General features: G+C 52.3%; 1 protein-coding gene and 1 long non-coding RNA gene across 2 annotated transcripts; one reads left to right on the top strand and one right to left on the bottom strand.

The window, feature by feature from the left end:
- Window positions 1-2,726: 2,726 nt before the first annotated feature.
- On the top strand, window positions 2,727-10,769 carry Snai3 (snail family transcriptional repressor 3). Its single transcript, XM_034522865.2, has 3 exons — window positions 2,727-2,862; window positions 6,647-7,249; window positions 8,385-10,769. The coding sequence occupies exons 1-3, from the start codon at window positions 2,787-2,789 to the stop codon at window positions 8,564-8,566; spliced, it is 861 nt and encodes a 286-aa protein (XP_034378756.1). The 5' UTR covers window positions 2,727-2,786; the 3' UTR covers window positions 8,567-10,769.
- A 1,525-nt stretch (window positions 10,770-12,294) lies between these two features.
- LOC143435003 (uncharacterized) lies at window positions 12,295-18,280 on the bottom strand. The gene is made up of 3 exons (XR_013104953.1): window positions 17,476-18,280; window positions 15,721-15,850; window positions 12,295-12,384 (listed from the first exon to the last, which is right to left on the bottom strand). It is a non-coding gene; the product is annotated as an uncharacterized LOC143435003 (long non-coding RNA).
- Between the last annotated feature and the right edge of the window lie 26 nt (window positions 18,281-18,306).

The raw sequence follows: 18,306 nt of genomic DNA, 5'->3' as shown, positions 1-18,306 counted from the left end.
TGTGTACTCACCTACTTAGTTCAGGGACACCCCCCACCACCACCATTTGAGCTCACGAGGCCTTGTTCCCATCGGAAGAAGGGATTTTGGAGACCCTGTTTCGGCTTGTATGGAGGAAGAGGAAGACAGAGTGGGGCCCTCCAGCTTCCCACTCAGCTCTCCTGGAAACCAAGGTGCCTGCAGAGGACTCAGACCCTCAGCTGAAGATCTGAGGTCAGGAGGAGATTGAGGAAGGATCCCTGTATATGAAACGCCAGGTGGGTCAAGCCTGGGCAAGGGACAGTAACACAGTCTGTCCTCCTGTTGGGCCCTGCTCTGCCAGATGTCAGCCCTCTGCTCTCTTTCTGAGCACTCAGAACCCTGGAGAAAAAGGCTTCATCCACACACAACAGGTGCAGAGACTCGGCGCAATTCAAGGACTCTCTGCAAGGGCCAAAGGCTGTTTCCAACTGCAATCTCTTGCTAGTGAGTGGACCGCCTTCTGTAGATCAAGGACTCTCCAGGGGCCCTTGCACTCAGTGTCAGGTCAAGGAGGTGAGAAGGTTGAGCCCCACTTCCATCCTCATTCTGAGCTTTTCCTCAGGGAAGAGCAGGGGGAAGATGGACCGCTGGAGGCTGTTTGCAGATCACACTTCCCTTAGTCAATCCACAGTTCCGAACTTCAGAAACCCTGGGGAACCCCAGGGAAGGCTGTGCCTGGGAGGATGAGGCCCGGAGAGCAGGAGAAGGGACAGCTGTGTCCCCCAGGAGCCCTCAGCCATGCGCCCTGAAGCTGAAGGCTGTGCTGGGCTCATCCACAAGTCTGCTGGGTTTCTGCAGGGTGGACCTAGCCTGCTGCTCCAACATTTTCAGGATGTCATCTGTCCAAGCATCATGAGCTGCTGGACTGGTGGTGTGCCAAAGCTTCGGGGGAAGGGAACATGGGCTCCCTCGTTGCTGACCACTCAGGCCTTAAGCCTCTATCCAGACTCTCCAGCCACCCCTGTGCACACCAAAGCCCCATTGCCCTCTTTGTTAGGACATTAATCAGTGGGTTAGAGTCCTCTTGAATCAGCAAAGACTTAGCATCTGAATTAAACCACACAGATGTATACATTGAATAGACATAGTCCAACCCACGACACCATCTATTAGCTCAGGCAATACATCAGGGACCAGGGCATAAACAAACTGCATCGTCTCCTGTGGGCATGTTGGTGGGAGCCCCAGTGAGGCAGCAAAGTAAAGCTACTTGGTACTGTGTGTGCTACAGGGTGAGTGTACCTCACTGTCATCAGGGCTGCGGGCTTTCCTGTGGCCTGCTTCATGTGCTTCTGGGGGCGGCTGAGGTCTGTGTGGGGCTCCGGTGAAACCTGTGAGTTGCTTCCCAAACCTGTATGTCTGCTGAAGGAGGTTAGTGAGCAGCTTGGTATGTAGGCAGCAGGCAGCTGGTCTTCGAGCCCTGAGGAGGCTGAAGCAAGCCTCTCTCCCGCTGGGGAGGTTTCCCACTGCAGTGGGCTTAGAATTTTAAACCCCAGTACTGGAGACAGCTACTCCCTCTTCCTGGGGCTGCACGGGGTCTGCTGGCTTTAACTGTGTGCCACAGCTGAAGAATGAGCTTGCACAACAGCAAGGTGAGGGGCTTCAGAGAAGTGAGGAGCTCCAGTTTCTCTCAGGGCAATGGCTTGTGAATGTCCGAAGCCTATTAACCCCGCCTCAAAGGTGGGTCCAGCACCTTTCAGGAGACTGGCAGTTTCCCTCAGGAATGCCAGGTCATCCCTCATTAAGGAGCTTGGAGAATCAGCCGCAGGCTATGCATTGTGTGGGAGGATATGGCAGGAAGGGTATGGCAGGTGAGGGCTGGTTCCAACCGTAGGCTCTATCTATTTATGCCTGGGAGGGGGAAGAGGTTACAAAAGGCTACAAATAGGTCATCTTACAGATCTAAGGAACCTGGGAATGGGCAGCCACAGATGCCCTATTTCCTCACACTTACACATAACAAATGAGTAGTTGCAGCCACATCTGACCAGCCAGGAGTGTGGTGGGCTAGTCCCAGTTCCGTTGACCACAGAACTCTCAAGACCTTGGTTTTCTCCTAGACACAGAATGACACCAGCTACTGTGCCCTGCAACCGTGAACATGAACACAAGAATGACTCAGCCCCCTTCCCCCAATGTCTCCTACGCTGCAGACTCACCTTCCCTTCCCACCTCAGCCCACAGATACCAAGGAATGTGGTTATAGGGTAAAAACGCAGTTCTGGCTACACAGCCCTGCTACTCAGCCACAGGCACACCCAGTTGGTGTTATGTCCAGCTATCCCAGAGACTGTCCCACCGGACTTTAAGGTTGTAAACATCCATACGGAGAACCTAGACAACCAGACTGGGCTGTTCCGGCTCTCCCGGGCACGGAATATAAAGGATGCTGGAGAGGATAGGAACTTGGCTTGTCCAAGTTGGCTGGCCCCTGTCACCCAACCCTGAACTCTGCTCTTTCATCCACGGCAGGTCGATGGCCAGCCCCCGCGGGGTCGGTGTGTGACCATGACGCGGGCCAGCCGAGTCCCGTGGGGCAGACACCGCCGACCACGCGGCGGGTTCCCCGCCCGCGCACCTGTCCTGGGCGTGGCTTCGCGGCCCCGCCCCGCCGTGCTCGGCGCTGGTTGGCCGAGGTGGTGCGCTATGCTAATGAGCCTGACCCTTCTCGCACCTGCCGGCCTCGCTGCCCGCGGGCGCCGCCAGACGCCGCAGTCGGTGTCCCGCTGCAGGCTCTAGACCCTGCCTGCTCTCGGGAGGGGACCATGCCGCGCTCCTTCCTGGTGAAAACGCACTCCAGTCACAGGGTCCCCAACTACGGGAAACTGGAGACACAGAGAGGTAGGGGTTGGCCGGTTCTCCGCCCCCAGCACGCCGCGCTTCGGGGCTGGAGGCAGCTGGGAAGTCCTTGGGAGCTGGGTCACACCTGCCCCAGGTGAGAGGGGAAGGGGACAGAGTTTTCCAGTTCAACAGGGGATGAGGTTCCCTTCTGGCCTAAGACTGGGGCTCCAAGAGGAATGTGCCCTGGGCAACTAACTTCTCTGCTTCGGAAGACTCAGGCATGCCTTGGGTTCCCCACTCGGAAAAGTTTCCTGAGTCCCAGGTCTCCCTGGAGCTCTCCCTGTGGACTGCCAACACTACAGCTTCAGCCAAGCAGACCCTGAAGTCCTCTCTGTGCAGGCCTGTAAGGGTTCAAACTTAAAATATGTCCCAGGCGCTGTATACACCCACCTTCTAGAGAAGGCCTCACTGACCACAATGCAAGGAAACTTGTCCCGCCCATAGATGGTGACTGGTGAGAAAAAGCAGGACTCCCCCAGAGCATCCTGCCTGCCTCGTGGGTGGTGAGCTCACTGATAGAGCGAACAACCTCTGGTGGTCTTCCCTTTTCCCAGAAGCCCCCTTGCTCTCCTGGTGCAGTGACCAAGGAAGAGCCGCCCTCCACCATGGTGGCTTAGGTGTCCACCATTCCCACTAGGCTCGGGGGCTTTAGGTCTGAGCACCTGAGAAGAGAACCCTTAATCTTCAGGGCTAGCCTGCTGCAGTAGGTCAGAGCTATCCCCGCTCAGGTGGGCAGCTTCTTGGAGAAAGACCTACTTGTGAATTGTCCAGTGCCTAGGGACACCTTGGATGTCGGGGCTTATGCCAGCACTTTCACCTAGTGAGTCCTACCCAGAGCCCCAGTTGCTGGGAGCTCCTTGGATTAAGCCCCATCACCTATGCTGCCACCAGGGGGTGCTATCTAGGACCCTGCTCTTCCAGGGAACATTTTGAATTCAATTTAATGAGTCACCACCAGTAGTAATTCTATAACTATATACTAAAGTGTGATGAGACTTTTCTTTTAGTTGGGTGGTGGGTCTCCTTACAGGGAAGGTGAAAAGTTGTACTTACAGTGAATGTAGGATTTTTTTTTCTTCTGGTTTGGAGGATGGAATCAGTCTTAAGACTGGTTAAGCACTTACCGCTGAACCATACCTCTGGCCCTAGGCCATAATTTTAAGACTTTAAAACCTTAAGTTGCACTTTGACAGTGCACACCAGCTTACCGCTTAAATGGGCAAATCAGGTGCCCTGCAGAGCCATGTTGCGGACAGGAGGTTGTCCAGAGTCGTCTTAATGCCCTTTAACGTTCCCTCTTGGCTTCTCAGGACCCCGTGGTCCCAATGACTCTCTTCCTATTAGGGTGTCACCCTAGAGTATACCTGAGGTGCTGAGGTCTGGGGTTTCCCCCTCCCTCTTTTCAAGGGGCCTTGAGAGGGCATTGAGACCCCTATCTCTGGGGAACCAAAGCTTCAGAAATCACAAAAGTGCAAGAGAACGAGAACACAGGAAAGGCACGTGCAGAAGCCATGGTCACTCCCACCTGCATGAGGTCTCGTTCCTCTGCCTGTGGAGCGGACACAGAACACAGACAGTGTTTGAACATGGCCATACCTTGGCTGCAAAAGTGCAGACCTTCCTGCAGACAGGACCCCAGCGAAACTTCCCACATTCTGATGTCCAGAACTTTGCTGACAGAGTCTCTTAGCTATCTTGCTCTCTCCTCCAATCCAGAGTAAGATAAGCTGGCTATATAATTAGGAACAATGTGTCAAAGAACTCAGGTAGGGAGAAAGTAATGGAATTTAACTTCCTGGCTTTCCACATCCTCCCTAGCACCTGTCTCTTCCTGATTAAATGCTAGCCGTCCTTGAAGTAAGATATGGAGCCTTGACATGGTTTTGATTTGCATCTTTCCGGTGTCTAACGATGGGTGATTTCTTGTGGGCGTATTGCCCATATGCTTTTTAAAATGTTAGTCTTTTTTAATTAAGAAAACTTGGGCCGGGCAGTGGTGGCGCACGCCTTTAATCCCAGCACTTGGAAGACAGAGGAGGCGGATTTCTGAGTTTGAGGCCAGCCTGGTCTACAGAGTGAGTTCCAGGACAGCCAGGGCTACACAGAGAAACCCTGTCCTGAACAAACAAAAAGAAAGAAAGAAAGAAAGAAAGACAGAAAGAAAGAAAGAAAGAAAGAAAGAAAGAAAGAAAGAAAGAAAGAAAGAAAGGAAGAAAAAATTTTATTTATCTGTGAGTGGGTGTGGACACATGCATCAGGAATGTGTGTGGATGTCAGAGATAACGTGCAAGTAGCTTTCCCTTTCATCTTAGGGGTTGGGGATATAAAAATCAGGTCGGCTGACTTGGCTGCAAGCATGTCTGTCTACCTGCTCAGCCATCTTGCCAACTTGGGTAATGTCTTTGGAGAAATAGATATTCTTATAGTCCCTAATTTTGGAGGGGGAGATGTCCCATGTAGTCCAGGCTAGCCTTGAACCCTTTGTAGCTGAGGATGACTTTCAGCTTCTCATCCTCCTGCCTCCACCTCCCTAATTACGATTACAGATGTGCAACATTACACCCAGCTCGGAGGAGGAACCCAGGACATCTCGAGTACTGAGCAAGCGCCCTACCCCCTGAACTGTGCCTCCTACCCTTCTGTATCTATTTTTAAACTGTGCTATTATACTTTTCACAGCGGAGCTGTAAACTTTCTTTGTACATAGCCTAGTTTCTAATCAAACATTTCCTTTGGGAATATTCCCTCCCGACCTGTGAGCTGCCATTTCTACCCAAAGCCTTGGCATCAAGGTAGAAGCGGGGGTAGAGGTCTGTCTCAGCGCAGGTGGCAGAGGAGGAGGATGGAGAGGTGATTGGTGCTTCTGTCTTTGGGGAATCCAGAATTTTCCTCTTGTTTGCAGCCTGGTCTTTGTGTGTGTGTCGGGAGGGATGCCAGCATTGTTTGATTAAACACATGAAATTCTGGCCACAAATAAAGGAGCCCCAACCAAAGGACATACAAGCCAGGACTAGATCCGATGCTGCCGAGTTCACTGGCTGCAGCCACTTGCCTGGCCGGGCGTGTTCATGCGCGCAGACAGGGTAGCAAATGTGCGCTGTTGAGTGGTCAGGGACGTGGCCGAGCACAGCACATCGTGACACACTCAAGGAGACGCCACAAGGGTGACCCTGCGGTGAGTGGAGGCTGATTGCTGTGGGGGTGGCTGGCCAGTTTTACCAGGTTCTTTTTTTGTTGTTGTTGTTCTGAGAGCATTCATCTGTGTGGGAGCCCAGGCCCAGGGGTGCTAGCCCCAGCTGTTACCCGCTGTTCAGAAATGGGACTGGGGCTCCTTAAGACAAGCTTCCCAGACTTGAGCAAGGAGCCTGTGGCGAGCTGATTCTTGAGGTCTCCATATGTAGCCCAGGCTGGCTCAGATTTGAAATCCTCCTGACTTAGTGTCCGGAATGCTAGGTTTGCAGGTGTCTGCCCACATGCCTGGGTTTACAGCTGTTTCTGTCCCTGAGCACCGGAGGTCCCGGAAGTTACTCGATCTCAAGTATCTTCATTTTAAACAAGTTCAGTTCACCTTCTAGTGTCCGGACGTGTCTAGTTCATACATTCCTCAGTCCTTACCTCCCCTTACCACCTCTCTGGACCAGAACGGTAGATGAAGGCGAGAACTCTGGCTGCTGCTGACCTATAAGACAGGCCGGACTACAGTCGGATAAGTGAGCAGAAGTCTGAAAGCCCAGGCCTTGGGTCTCATCCTCACTGTGTGTGTCTCTCCCCTCTGCCCTTCTAGAAGCTAATGGCTCTTGCTCTGCCTGTGGGGAGCTGGTGGGATCCCGCCACCGGCCAGACGAGGCCCCTTCCGATCCCAGCGACCCTCTGCAGCCTTGGGACAGGACCTCTGCCATTGCCTGCATCTCCCTGCCTCTTCTGCCGTGTCACGGAGAAACTCTGGGAGCCTCTGGACCAGAACCCCAAGAAACCAGCTGGGTGGGCCCTCGGGCTGGCCAGGCACCGAGTGTGACTCTCAAAGACAGCTTTAATCTGCCCCCGCTGTTGGTGCTACCCACACGCTGGCCCCCAATCCTGGGCCCAGATGGAGCTCTAGATGAACATCTCAGGGCTGAGGGAACATCTCGAGTCCCAGGTAGTTTTGAGTGCCTCCACTGCCACAGGCCGTATCATACACTGGCTGGTCTGGCGAGGCATCAGCAGCTGCACTGCCACCTGCCGACTGGGCGCGCCTTCACCTGCAGGTACTGTGACAAGGAGTATGCCAGCCTGGGTGCCCTCAAGATGCATATCCGCACCCACACGCTGCCCTGCATCTGTAAGGTGTGCGGCAAGGCCTTCTCCAGGCCCTGGCTGCTCCAGGGCCACATCCGCACCCATACAGGTAGGAGGGGCAAGGCTGCAATCCCAGAGAAGGATCCAGGTTGGGGGAGGGGCTGGTCTCCTTGTTGGCAGGATCCTTGCACCTCCTACAGTTGCTTACACCCATCCCCACTGATGAAGAGCAGCACAGACATGTCCCCTCAAGGTCCTGAGGCCAGAAACCTAAACTCCAGGCATGGCCAGGCCACATTGTCTTCAAAGGCAATAGGGATGACACTTCTTGCCTCTCTGATCTCCTGGCAGCCACCCCACTCATTGGCAGATGGCCACATCTGTGTGTCTCTGCCCCTACCTTCCTAATGCCTTCTCCCCTGGGTGTGTCTCTCTGCTGTAAGGGGAGGGAGACCCCTGTAAGTCATAGAGTTAGGATTCACCCAGATGGCCTCATCTTAACTGTTATCTTTGCAAAGACCCCATTTTTTAGTAGGGTTGGAGGGGCGCTAACGGAGCAGTTGTCTCTGAACAACAGCACTGAGAACTGCAGAGATTCTGCAGAGCCTGTCTACGCACATCTTGTGGCTTCAGGGCCAGGGCAGTCTGTGAAGGTGAGGGAGCATAGTCACTGTGGAAACACCCACAGGAAGGGCAGACTCTGGACTTGGAGAACTGGAACCAGTTAGAGTACCCATGCCTCTTATGGGATGTAGAATCAGACAGGCATTTCCCAATGGCCCCTCCCCTTCTACTTTGGAGGGTTATCCTGGAAGCCAGGGTCTTAGCAGAAAGATTCTGTCCCCACCCTTGGTGGCCCTGATTGGAGATAGTGCCTGTGTCTGGGATTCTAGCTTACTCCTGCCTTTACAGTGGTTCAATATCACACTTGCCAGTGGCCAGGGAGTGTTCCCTGCCAGGGGGGTTCCCACTACTTCTCATGGTCAGAACTGAGCACCTAGGGAGTCACAGAGACACAGCAGCCACCCTGCCTTTGCCTCAGAAGATCTCTGATGCTGTGATCCTGTCCTGAGTGACAGTCTGATTGTCCACAGGCTCTGGCCTTGGGTGCTTGGGCTGTGTTGAGGATTTGGAGAACAAGGGCAAGTTACTGGTTGGTCAGCAATGACATTTCACCTTTGGCCACAATCTGTGGGATTGTCCTGGCGATGGCCGTCACCTGACCTCCCTTCTTCCTCCCACAGGTGAGAAGCCCTATACCTGTTCTCACTGCAGCAGGGCCTTTGCTGACCGCTCCAACCTGAGGGCTCACCTGCAGACTCATGCTGGTACCAAGAAGTATAGGTGCGCCGCGTGCCCCAAGGCCTTCTCCCGGATGTCTCTCTTGGCGAGGCATGAGGAAGCAGGCTGCTGTCCCGGCCCCTAGTGGGGGCACAGCAGGGTGGAAGGGCCAAACCTGACAATACTCTTCAGTGGGTCTGTCATCCAGGACAGGGCCCAGTTCACTGTTGCCTGTGTCCGGCCAGAACCAAGGCCAGTGGAGCCTTTGGGCGTCTTTCCCTAAGGCCTGTGTTCAGAGGAGACTTATCATCACAAGGCTCACCAAAATAAGAACCAACAGTTCCATTTTCAGTTTGGTCTGTCTGCTGGACTTGTTCCAAAAAGGAGCATCTATTGGGAAACAGCTGACATTGGCTAAAACCCACCATGACACCAATGACTCTGGCCACCTGGGTCCCTTTGTGTGCAACTTGAAATGACTGTTTTTACTGGAGAGCACAATGTGTATATACCTTGGAAAACACAGCTACCTCTCAGCCAGCCTCAGTTGCCTTCACCTTGGGATCGGAGACACATTTTCTCCTTCCCCTTATACACAAGCACACATACACCCTGGCTCCTCCCCGTTAAGATGAGGTAGGGCCAGAGAGGATTGGGCTGAAGCAGATCCCATTTCACCTGTCCTCAGCATTGTTGTCCTGCTTGGAGCTGGCCTCAGTGGCTGGTTGACGTCTCAGGAGAGCAGCCGTGAGTAATAAAGAACCTCGCACTCAGCCCTCCTGTCTTGAGTCTTGAGTCTTTACCAATCCCCTGCATCTGTGAAGGAGGCAGAATTCTCCAGGGGCAACAGGATTCCAGATATCTTGGACCCTTCTGGGCACAGAGCAGACAGGAGACAGAGGGTATCCTGTCAGAGCATTTCAGAGGCCTGTGTGCAGGCGAGCCTGTGGCCTTCACTAGAAGAAATGAAACCTGGAAGAGAAGCTGCATGAAGTGACTTGGAGGAATGATGTCAGTGGGACACTAGCAGCAGGGTTAGGGCCCATGAAGGATGTTGGGATAGACCAAGGCTGAGAACTGGGAGGGTGGCTAGCAGCTAAGTAGTGTCCCAAGCACAGGAAGAGAGCAGGACTTGGTTCTATAGTGGATCTGATTGACTGGAGTTGACATCTGGGCAGAGAAAGGAGACCCACAGAATCCAGCAGAGAGAATTCTTTTTTTAGGTAACTGTCTCTCAGCCACTCCACTCCTGGCCCAGAACAAGGGACATAAGTCAGCCACCTTTGTCTAGGCCCAGTAACAAGGGTTCCTACTTTCTCCGGAGCTTCCAGGAGCCTGCTAAACCTTCGTGTGGGAAAGCGAGCGGCCAGGAAAGCCCATGAGGATCATGTGGGTACCTTAGCCTCTGGTTTGGCAGCTGCTTCAGGCTAGACTTGGTAGTGGGCATCTGGCTGTGGTTTGATGGCCTTCCCAGAGGAAGCTTGACCTGTTTGGAGACCGTCTCAGTCTTTAGGCCACACTGGCCTTGAGCTCACCGCAGTCTTTCTGTGTCAGCCTCCTCAACTGGGTGACAGGCATGAGCAGCATACCTGGCTTAGAAACTTGACCTTGAGGTTGGGCTTCTAGACCAGAAGTAACTGTAAACGCATAAACACTGTACCCACCACTCCTTCGAGGGAGAAGGCTACAGACTGACTAAGAGCACCAGACCTATGCTGGCTGGTAGAGGGACACACTTTTGAGACAGACACTCATATTCCCAGACCAAGACCCTCTGAATGGAAATGCACCCATCGAAAGTTCTGGCAGCCAGAGGTCCCAGCTCAAAATGGCGTCCAAGGAAGGAGGTGGATGATGTCGCTGCCTTGTAAGAGGTCCTCTGTCTCTGTCGTCACACTGTCCTGTGCCTGTGGGTCTCTCCACAGGACCTCATCTTAGCTGCAAAGACCCACTTCTAAGGGTCTTCAATGGCTAGGATTTTGACATGGATTTGGGGTGAGGGACTGTTCTTTAGCCCAGACATCCAAGAACATTGGAGAAGTCACCCTACCTGGTCCTCATTCTTAGAGCAGAGCGGGGTGGGGTCTGATGATTCCTTCTTGAAATCTATACAGGGTCATGGGGTAGTCAGGTGTTGGAAATAGCTTCAAAGGTTGTGGGTAAGAAGCCCCTTCGCTCCCCCACCTCCTCTTCATCTCTCTGTCAAAGCAATGGGAGGGATCTTGTTCCCAAATGTCCTTCTACAAGCGGGTCAAGAGTCCCGATGGAGGGGCCCTCAGAACCCCAATCAACATGAGCCTGGGTTTCTCACAGGAGTGCTCTTTTAAAATAGCATCCAGATGCCCAAAGGAAGCTATATTGTAGATTGTGTTCTATTTCTGGCTCCCCATGTCTAAATGGGGCTGTCACACCTGTCGGGTATGAAGCAGGGAATCTCACAGCCCAAAATAAAGTGGAATGTTTTCCCCCTTTGGTTCCAGCCCATGGAAAATGCTCTTGTATTTATATCTGGGCTGGTGGAAGGCTGAGGCAGCGGAGGGTGGGGGTTGGCAGAGAAGCAGGAGGAGGGTACCTGCCAGGGAACGGATACGGAATGATAGGAGGATGCTTTCCACTCAACGGGCCAGGCTGAAGTCAGGCGGCGGCAGCTGAGCAGCCTGCAGACACCTGCACCTGCGCCTGCCCAGCCAGCCTGGTACCGGTACCCAGCAAAGAGACCGGGAGTGGTGGCTTCTCAGTTTCTGGGCCCAGCCCCTGACATGCAGAATGAGGGTCAGGAAGAGGGTGCCCCAGTGTGTTTGCCTGGCCTTTTCTTTGGGGTTGCTTGTCTTCCTTGCCTGTCCCTTCTACAGAATTACTTTTGAAAGTCCCACTTCCCCTCCTAAGGGCAAACTTTTGAGAAAACTTCTAGGCCTTTTGTTAGAATCTCTCTCCAAAATGGGAGCAGGGGACAGGTGGGGACAAGGGGCCTAGGAGAGCAAGAAAACAGGTCTAGTCACAGCCCTGTGGTGTCTGTGGGAAGCAGAGACCTGCAAGCTCAGCAATACTCAGGATGAGATAAATATGTAACCCATCACATCCGGAAGCTATCTTCCCTGCATGCTGGCTGCCCTTCCAGAAGGGCACAGGACAGTACCTGCAGAGAGAACATCTAGGGTCTGAGGGCCTCTACTTGTCTTCCACTCGGGGTTGAAATCAAAGAACATCCCTGGCTTTCTGGAAACAGGTGCTTGAGGGACAGGAGGCCTTTGGATGACCCGGTCCCTCTCCCACAGCCTGCTGAAAGAAGCCTCTTTAGAAAGCCAAAGAGACACGAGGGTTATAGCTCTTGCTTCCAGAAGCCCAGTGGATTATATAAATAGCATCTTGGCCTGGAATATTCTAGGGGGTTCTCCAGATGCTTGAAATAGCCCACTTGTTACTATCTATACTCAGAGCCTCTACCCCTGGCCGCGCCCACGTGGCTAAGTATAGCTCCCTGGCTGAACTTGATGGAACATAAGTTTCCAGGCTGCTGTGACTGTGGAGGGGAACATCCAGGGAGAGCACATGGCTGCTGAGGCAAGCAGCCACACCCCTGCAGCCCAGCCCAGAACACCCAGCGTCTGCTGAGTTAACCAAATACCCAGCTTCTCCATGTCTAGAACTGCTGGGACTGGAGAGATGGCTTAGGGGTTAAAACAGAGACATCGGGCAAATTACAAGTGCATATAACTCCAGCTTCAGGGATCCGATGCCCTCTCTCCCCGCTGGCTTCCATGGGCACCCCATTCATGTAGCATTAGACATATATACATAAAAAATTCCTTAAAAGGAACCACACAAAGTTCAATGTCAGAATTAAAGAGAACACATGGAAGCCCTGGGGTTTGCCCTTGGCTCTGAATTTTATATCTTTATTTATATATCTCTGAAGTGGGATGTAGTATAGCAGTAGAAGACAGGCCTAGCATGGCTGAAGACCTGGGGGAAAGACAGAAAGAGAAGGGCGTGAGGGAGGATAAAGGGTCCTCAAGGCCTTAAAAACACAGCATGATTGTACCTTAGACCCGAGCAGAACACAGTCCTGCCCCTTAAGTACAGTGGTCACTCTAGAAGGCCAGATCCCATACCATGAATAAATCAGGACACACACCCCTGCAGTTCTCTTTGGGACAGAGAGTTAAGCCTGTTGTGACAACTCCTTTTTTCCCTTCATGTGTACCTACGTGCACCTGGCTCCCATGAGGTCAGATCCCACGGGGATCAGATTCCCTGGGTCTGGAGTTGCAGACTTTGTTCGTTTATTTGTTTTTCAAGACAGGGCTTTTCTCTGTAGCCTTAGCTGTCCTGGAACTTGCTCTGTAGACCAGGCTGGCCTCAAACCCTTGAGCTCACAGAGATTCTCTTGTCTCTGCCTCCCAAGTGCTGGGATTAAAGTCGTGCGCCACCACCAACTGGTCTGAATTACAGGTAATTGTAAGCCACCATGTGGATGATGAAAATGGAACCCTGGTCCTCTGTGAGAGCTACAAGCAGTCTTAACTGCTGATCCATCTCCCCCACCCCACCTCATGTAACAACCCTTAATTTAAGACACCTGTCCCCTCCATACTCTGGCTTTATGCTATGTTGAACTAAATCATGTGACATGAAACTTTCCACTGATTCCCCAAAACGAATAACACTCGGACACTTCTTTTGTTTGGGGGATTGCCTAGGACATCACTCTGGGGACACCATCTCCTACCTGGTCAAAGTTCTCTCTGGCCTCACCATCTCCTATCTCACGGAGTCCCTCTCCCCCCTCACCCATCCTTATCTTCTGTTGCGGCAATTCCTTCCCTTAGGGAGGCAAAAGAACATTTACCCCACTTCACCTATGATCTCCAAAACAAACCAAGGTACTGTTCCACTAGGTGACCCCCTATGGATTTGTACATGGGGTTCTCTCCCCTGATTCTTCACTCACATGGACCCCCTAGCCCTAGCCAGAGACCCCAGGTCACTTGCAGTTAGAGTGAATTGCATACAACTTGTTGGGTGAATGATCGGATACTCAGATGAGGTTCCCATGATCCTCCAGACCTGCTCTCCAGGAGGGGGGGCAGTCAATAGTCAACAAGTCCAGCTGTGATGGCCTCTGGCTATGATGGAGCACTTCTTCAGGTCCATCACTTAATGCACCATACCAGCCATTTCTTCCCTGGAGCCTATGACTTCTTCGGTGGAAGGTTTTTATCCAAGTTCCCAGTACCAGAAAGGAATCTCCTCTTCTGGAAGGGCATTAAGTACATTCATAAAGTTGGGTGGGGTTGTTTGTTTCTGTCTCTATGCATAGCCCTGTTGTCCTGGAATTCTCTATGCAGGCCAGCCAGGCATGAAACTCACAGACATCTACCTGTCTCTGCCTCCTGAGAGCCAGGACTAAAGGAATGAGCCACCTCACCTGGCTGAGAAAGTTCCATCCACAACCACCTGGGTGCCTGCTGCACCGGCTGCCACACTGTGAAGCGCCCGGGGCCCACAACCAAGTAGGACTTTTGGTCTTAATCCTTTCCAGCATCCTTCGTGGTAACGTGCGGTACCACAGGCTAGCTCGCAGGGAGGAGACGCTTCCAGCTGAGTCCTAGCTTTATTTTTTCCAAATCTGCAGCCAGGGTATAAAGTATCTTCATCCCTAAGGTCTTACCATTCGGTTCTGAAATAGAGCCAGCAACTGTGGCAATAGCTGCTACCTTTGGGGGCCTCCAGGGCCTCTTTGGCCAACAACTAGGGAGGTACCCATCGCTGGCACTGGGGTACTCAGTCAACTTTATGGGCGGGGCATGGTGGCACACACCTTCACTTGTGAGGGAGAGGCAGGAGGATCTCTGTGAGTTGGAGGCCAGCCAAGGCTACCTTAGTGAGACCCTGTCTCCAAACACACACAGTCACCTTATAGCTTCAGGGCACACCTGTCCCCACTCTCACAAGATACTCCACTCCCGTTAATCTTTGACATTTACAGACCCAGGTTATTGCAGACTTTGTCACAGCCACCTTGGTGGGTAGCATCTGTGCCTTACCCAACTATAAAGCTCCCAAGAGTGTCACAGCTGCACCTGGCCTTGTCACCATTTTGAACTAATTTCCTCTACTTGTATCTCCTGGGGCAGTTGTGGGTTTCCAAATCTGCAAAACGCCTAGAGCTTAGCATTCTGTCATCTGTGTAACAAAGCCTTTTCCTGGGCGATGATCAAGACACACCCCAATACAAAGGCCTGAACCTCCACGCCATAGTGGTCAGTGGCCAGTGTCACCCTCGGAAAGCCCATCACAAGTGTCGGGTTATCATAGAAGTTCACAACTAGGAAGATTCCAAAGTCAAATGGAAGCAAGATCTCACAGCACGGAGAGAGTCCCCCACCTGCTAGAACCAATCGCTTCCTCTGTAGATCAAGGTTGGGCGTGGATAGAACGGCTAACTTAATTAGCTCTCTCCACAGTCCTCAGTCACTCTCTGGGCCTTCCACCTCCCTGTGCTGAGTCTTCCCTGGAGCCTCCCTGTATTTCCTCTCCCCGATGAATTCGGTGGGGCTCAAGTTACTCACCAGTGCTACCCAGGCCCCCCTCTCCCCTGCTGCCCCTCCTGGCTCCCTGGGTCTGAGAGGCTCTGGGTTGGGTTGGCACGGTGACTGTAGGGGCAGCTGTATATCTATCTACTACACCTGGCTACCAGCAGAGGTCCTGACTGGACTTGACCCCTATTGTAACTTCTTGTAGGAGGGGAACGTTCCCTGCTTTGTTGGGGGATAGAAAATTAACCACCCCTGGGACAGGCTTGACCACCTTCACCTGGATGATTTTATCACAATGCCCTCTGTAAACCCCTCCCCAGACATCAAAGCCTTCCAGCAGTGCCTTAGTACAGAATTTCTATTTTTCCCCCTTAGAACTCAGGCACATCTTGCAACTTTTGCTTGGAAAACCCAGACCAACCTCTTCCACTGCTTTGTTTCTCGGATCTCCGCTAGGTTCTGCATCCTCTATATCAACACGTTATAGGAGATAGTCTAAGACATGAAGATCCTCCAAAGCCTTTCCTTCATAAGGACCCTGCCCAACCAAGGGCCCAGCAAAGCCACAAAGCTCCAAGCCAGATCCAAGGTCCCTGATGGATCCATCCCAAGGTGTCTATGTAGGTGCATGGGGACAAGCCACTTCCATTTATTTGGTCCTCATCTGAGGATGCTGGCAATTCCTGTGACACCAACCCTATCACCCATCCCAACACACACAGGTAGCATTTGCTCACCTTACCGGAAGTGTGGCTCATACCTGTTCTAAAGGCCACGTTGGGCTGCGGTCACGGAAACCAAACAAAGGAGGCCCTTTAGAGGTCACCCAGTGCAGGGGTCCGACTTGTCAGGGCCAAGTAACGAGGGCCAGAATCCAGGCAAAGATCAAGCTGTGGAAGCGGGAAGGGAGAGCAGTGAGTCCTGAGGCCTGGTGACCAGGTACCCTCACAGGTCAGAGGCGAGATTGATGGCTACCCTCCTGGCCTGGGCTAAAGAAGGAATTTGTTTTTCATGGCAAAGTAAGAAAATTCCAGCCTGGGGTGGCCCCTGATGGTTTCTCCTTTCCCTCTGCTCACTCTAAGGCAACTTCCCTTCCTCCCCTAGTTCTGCCCGGGGGCCCCACACCTTCCCTTCCATCCTTTCCTACCTTAGCCCCTCCTAAACACAGCTGTCAGCCTATAGCCACCTACTTGATTGGCTGCCCCTTCTAGCCTGCACCATGCTGGGTTTTTGTTTGTTTGTTTGTTTTGTTTGTTTGTTTGTTTGTTTAATAGGGAACCAGAACTCCTGGATGAAATCTACCTCTCTTCCACTCTCTCCGGTTGCCCAGGCCGGCCAGGCACTCTGGAATAACTCTGACCTCTGAAGACTTCCCTAGGGAACTGAGTTCAAAGGGACAAGGGACAGCAGCACAGAAATCCTCAAACTGTATCACTCCCCTTTTAGGTTGGTTTCAGAGGTTTTCTGTCCCCAGTGCCTGGGCTGGAGAAAGGCCTGCCTGGGAATCACAGCTGCACTTTGGTCCCCTCTGCTGGCCTGATCAGGCCAAGCTCCGAGGTACAAGCAGAAGATGCTCAGCCCTGGTGGACTGTCCTCCCTCCCTGTGTCTCATACACGTGTATCCCTGACCTAACAACGAACCTCACGCACGACAGACATTTATAACGTTTGATGAATGGAGAGATGACCTGCAGCTGACTCTTAGCTTCAGGGTACACGGGTTTTCAGGTACTAGAGTCCTTCAGTCGTGAGGTAACCTTGGCCTTTGTACCTGATAACAACGTACAAAGATTCCCATGGGTGAAACTATTCCTTCTTGATTGAATCTTTCTGTTCTTTAACTTAATATTTTTATTTTTTAAAGACAGTATGTACTTCTCACTTGCCTTGAACTCACAGAGGCCCCCTCCCCTTTCTTCTTCTTTGGGTTTATTTATTTATTTATTTATTTAAGGTTTTTTCAAGACATGGTTTCTCTGTGTAGCCCTGGAACTTACTCTGTAGATCAGGCTGGCCTGGAACTTAACAGAAATCCACCTGACCTCTGCCTCCTGAGTGAACTGTCACCTTCCTGCTGACTTTGTGTGTGTGTGTGTGTGTGAAACAGAAAAGTTGTTGCAAGAGAAATTGAAAATTAAGAACCATCGCCGGATCCGGGCGGTGGTGGCGCACGCCTTTAATCCCAGCACGTGGGAGGCAGAGGCAGGTGGATTTCTAAGTTCGAGGCCAGCCTGGTCTACAGAGTGAGTTCCAGGACAGCCAGGGCTATACCGAGAAACCCTCTCTTGGAAAAAAACAAAACAAAACGTCTAACATGCCACAAGGAAACAATAGCGAGCTCCCATTGGTCAGCTGTCCCTGACTGACAGGCTGTCTACTGTGGCGCAGAAGGCCTATTCACACACTCTCGCTCTAGCGGAGAGAGCTGAGCAATCGATCTAGCTTCCAAGATGGCAGCCTGCCAACAGCTATCACCATTGCCCCAGGCACATAGCAGCTTGGCTGGTTCACCCACTTCTAGGAATCTGTCCACGGAAGCATTCTTATACAAAATGCAAGGAAAGTACGGTGCATGGCTTCAGAGGCTTGAATAAATTACCGACGGTCTAGACAAACAAGGAAGTTGTTTTGGTGTAGAACTGGAAATTGTTCAAGAAACTCCGAAGTAGAACTGGTGGCCTGGGTATCGTGTATCTCACATCTTAGGAACTCTAAGCCATTCAACAGCCACGAATTTTTAGAGGAGACGGAGGAACTAGGAAGTTGTATCTGTTTCTGTTGGAGAAGGGATGGTTAGTTCTGGAAACAGAGGTGATGGCTGTACCAAATAAATATACTAAATGTCACTAAACTGTACCGTAAGAATGACATAGAAATGTGCCAATCCATTTCAGCTATGAAAAAAAAATGACGAAATTCTTGCTTGTGTGGAGCTTGGGAAAGAGGACGGCATTTCGGATGCAGCACATCCGCCGACGGCTGGACACCTCAGGCAAGCTGGATGGCCCAAACAGGCTGTGGGACCAGGAGACTCGAGATTGTGACAAGATAAATCAGATTGAGAATCTAGGAGACTCCAGGATGTGGGGCTCGGGCGCGACCTTGGGCTGCGGATCGGAGGATCCCTCCGGATTCTCTGTCTAGTGAGCTTTGCGTGCAGCGGAGAGGCTGGATGCGCATCCTTCTTCAGCTCTGCTGTTTCAGCAGCAGATGGCCCCGCTGTCCCGACACTCAAGGCTATTCTGCGGTGCCTGTGCGAGGAGGCCTCCTGCGCCTGCGCAGATACCACCTGTGTACACGGTGCATGCGTAAATTCCACTCCCTGAGCAAACCCCGCCCCTCGCTT

This window comes from Arvicanthis niloticus, chromosome 18 (assembly GCF_011762505.2).
Source record: "Arvicanthis niloticus isolate mArvNil1 chromosome 18, mArvNil1.pat.X, whole genome shotgun sequence".
NCBI classification, from domain to species: domain Eukaryota; kingdom Metazoa; phylum Chordata; class Mammalia; order Rodentia; family Muridae; genus Arvicanthis; species Arvicanthis niloticus.
This window is presented reverse-complemented; position numbering and strand designations above follow the sequence as displayed.

Excerpts from the sequence above, each read along its gene's own strand:
- Snai3 (XM_034522865.2), top strand. The coding sequence starts at position 2,787 with ATGCCGCGCTCCTTCCTGGTGAAAACGCACTCCAGTCACAGGGTCCCC. Across the intron at positions 2,863-6,646 it reads GAAACTGGAGACACAGAGAG|AAGCTAATGGCTCTTGCTCT; the intron begins GTAGGGGTTGGC and ends CTGCCCTTCTAG. Across the intron at positions 7,250-8,384 it reads CCACATCCGCACCCATACAG|GTGAGAAGCCCTATACCTGT; the intron begins GTAGGAGGGGCA and ends TTCCTCCCACAG.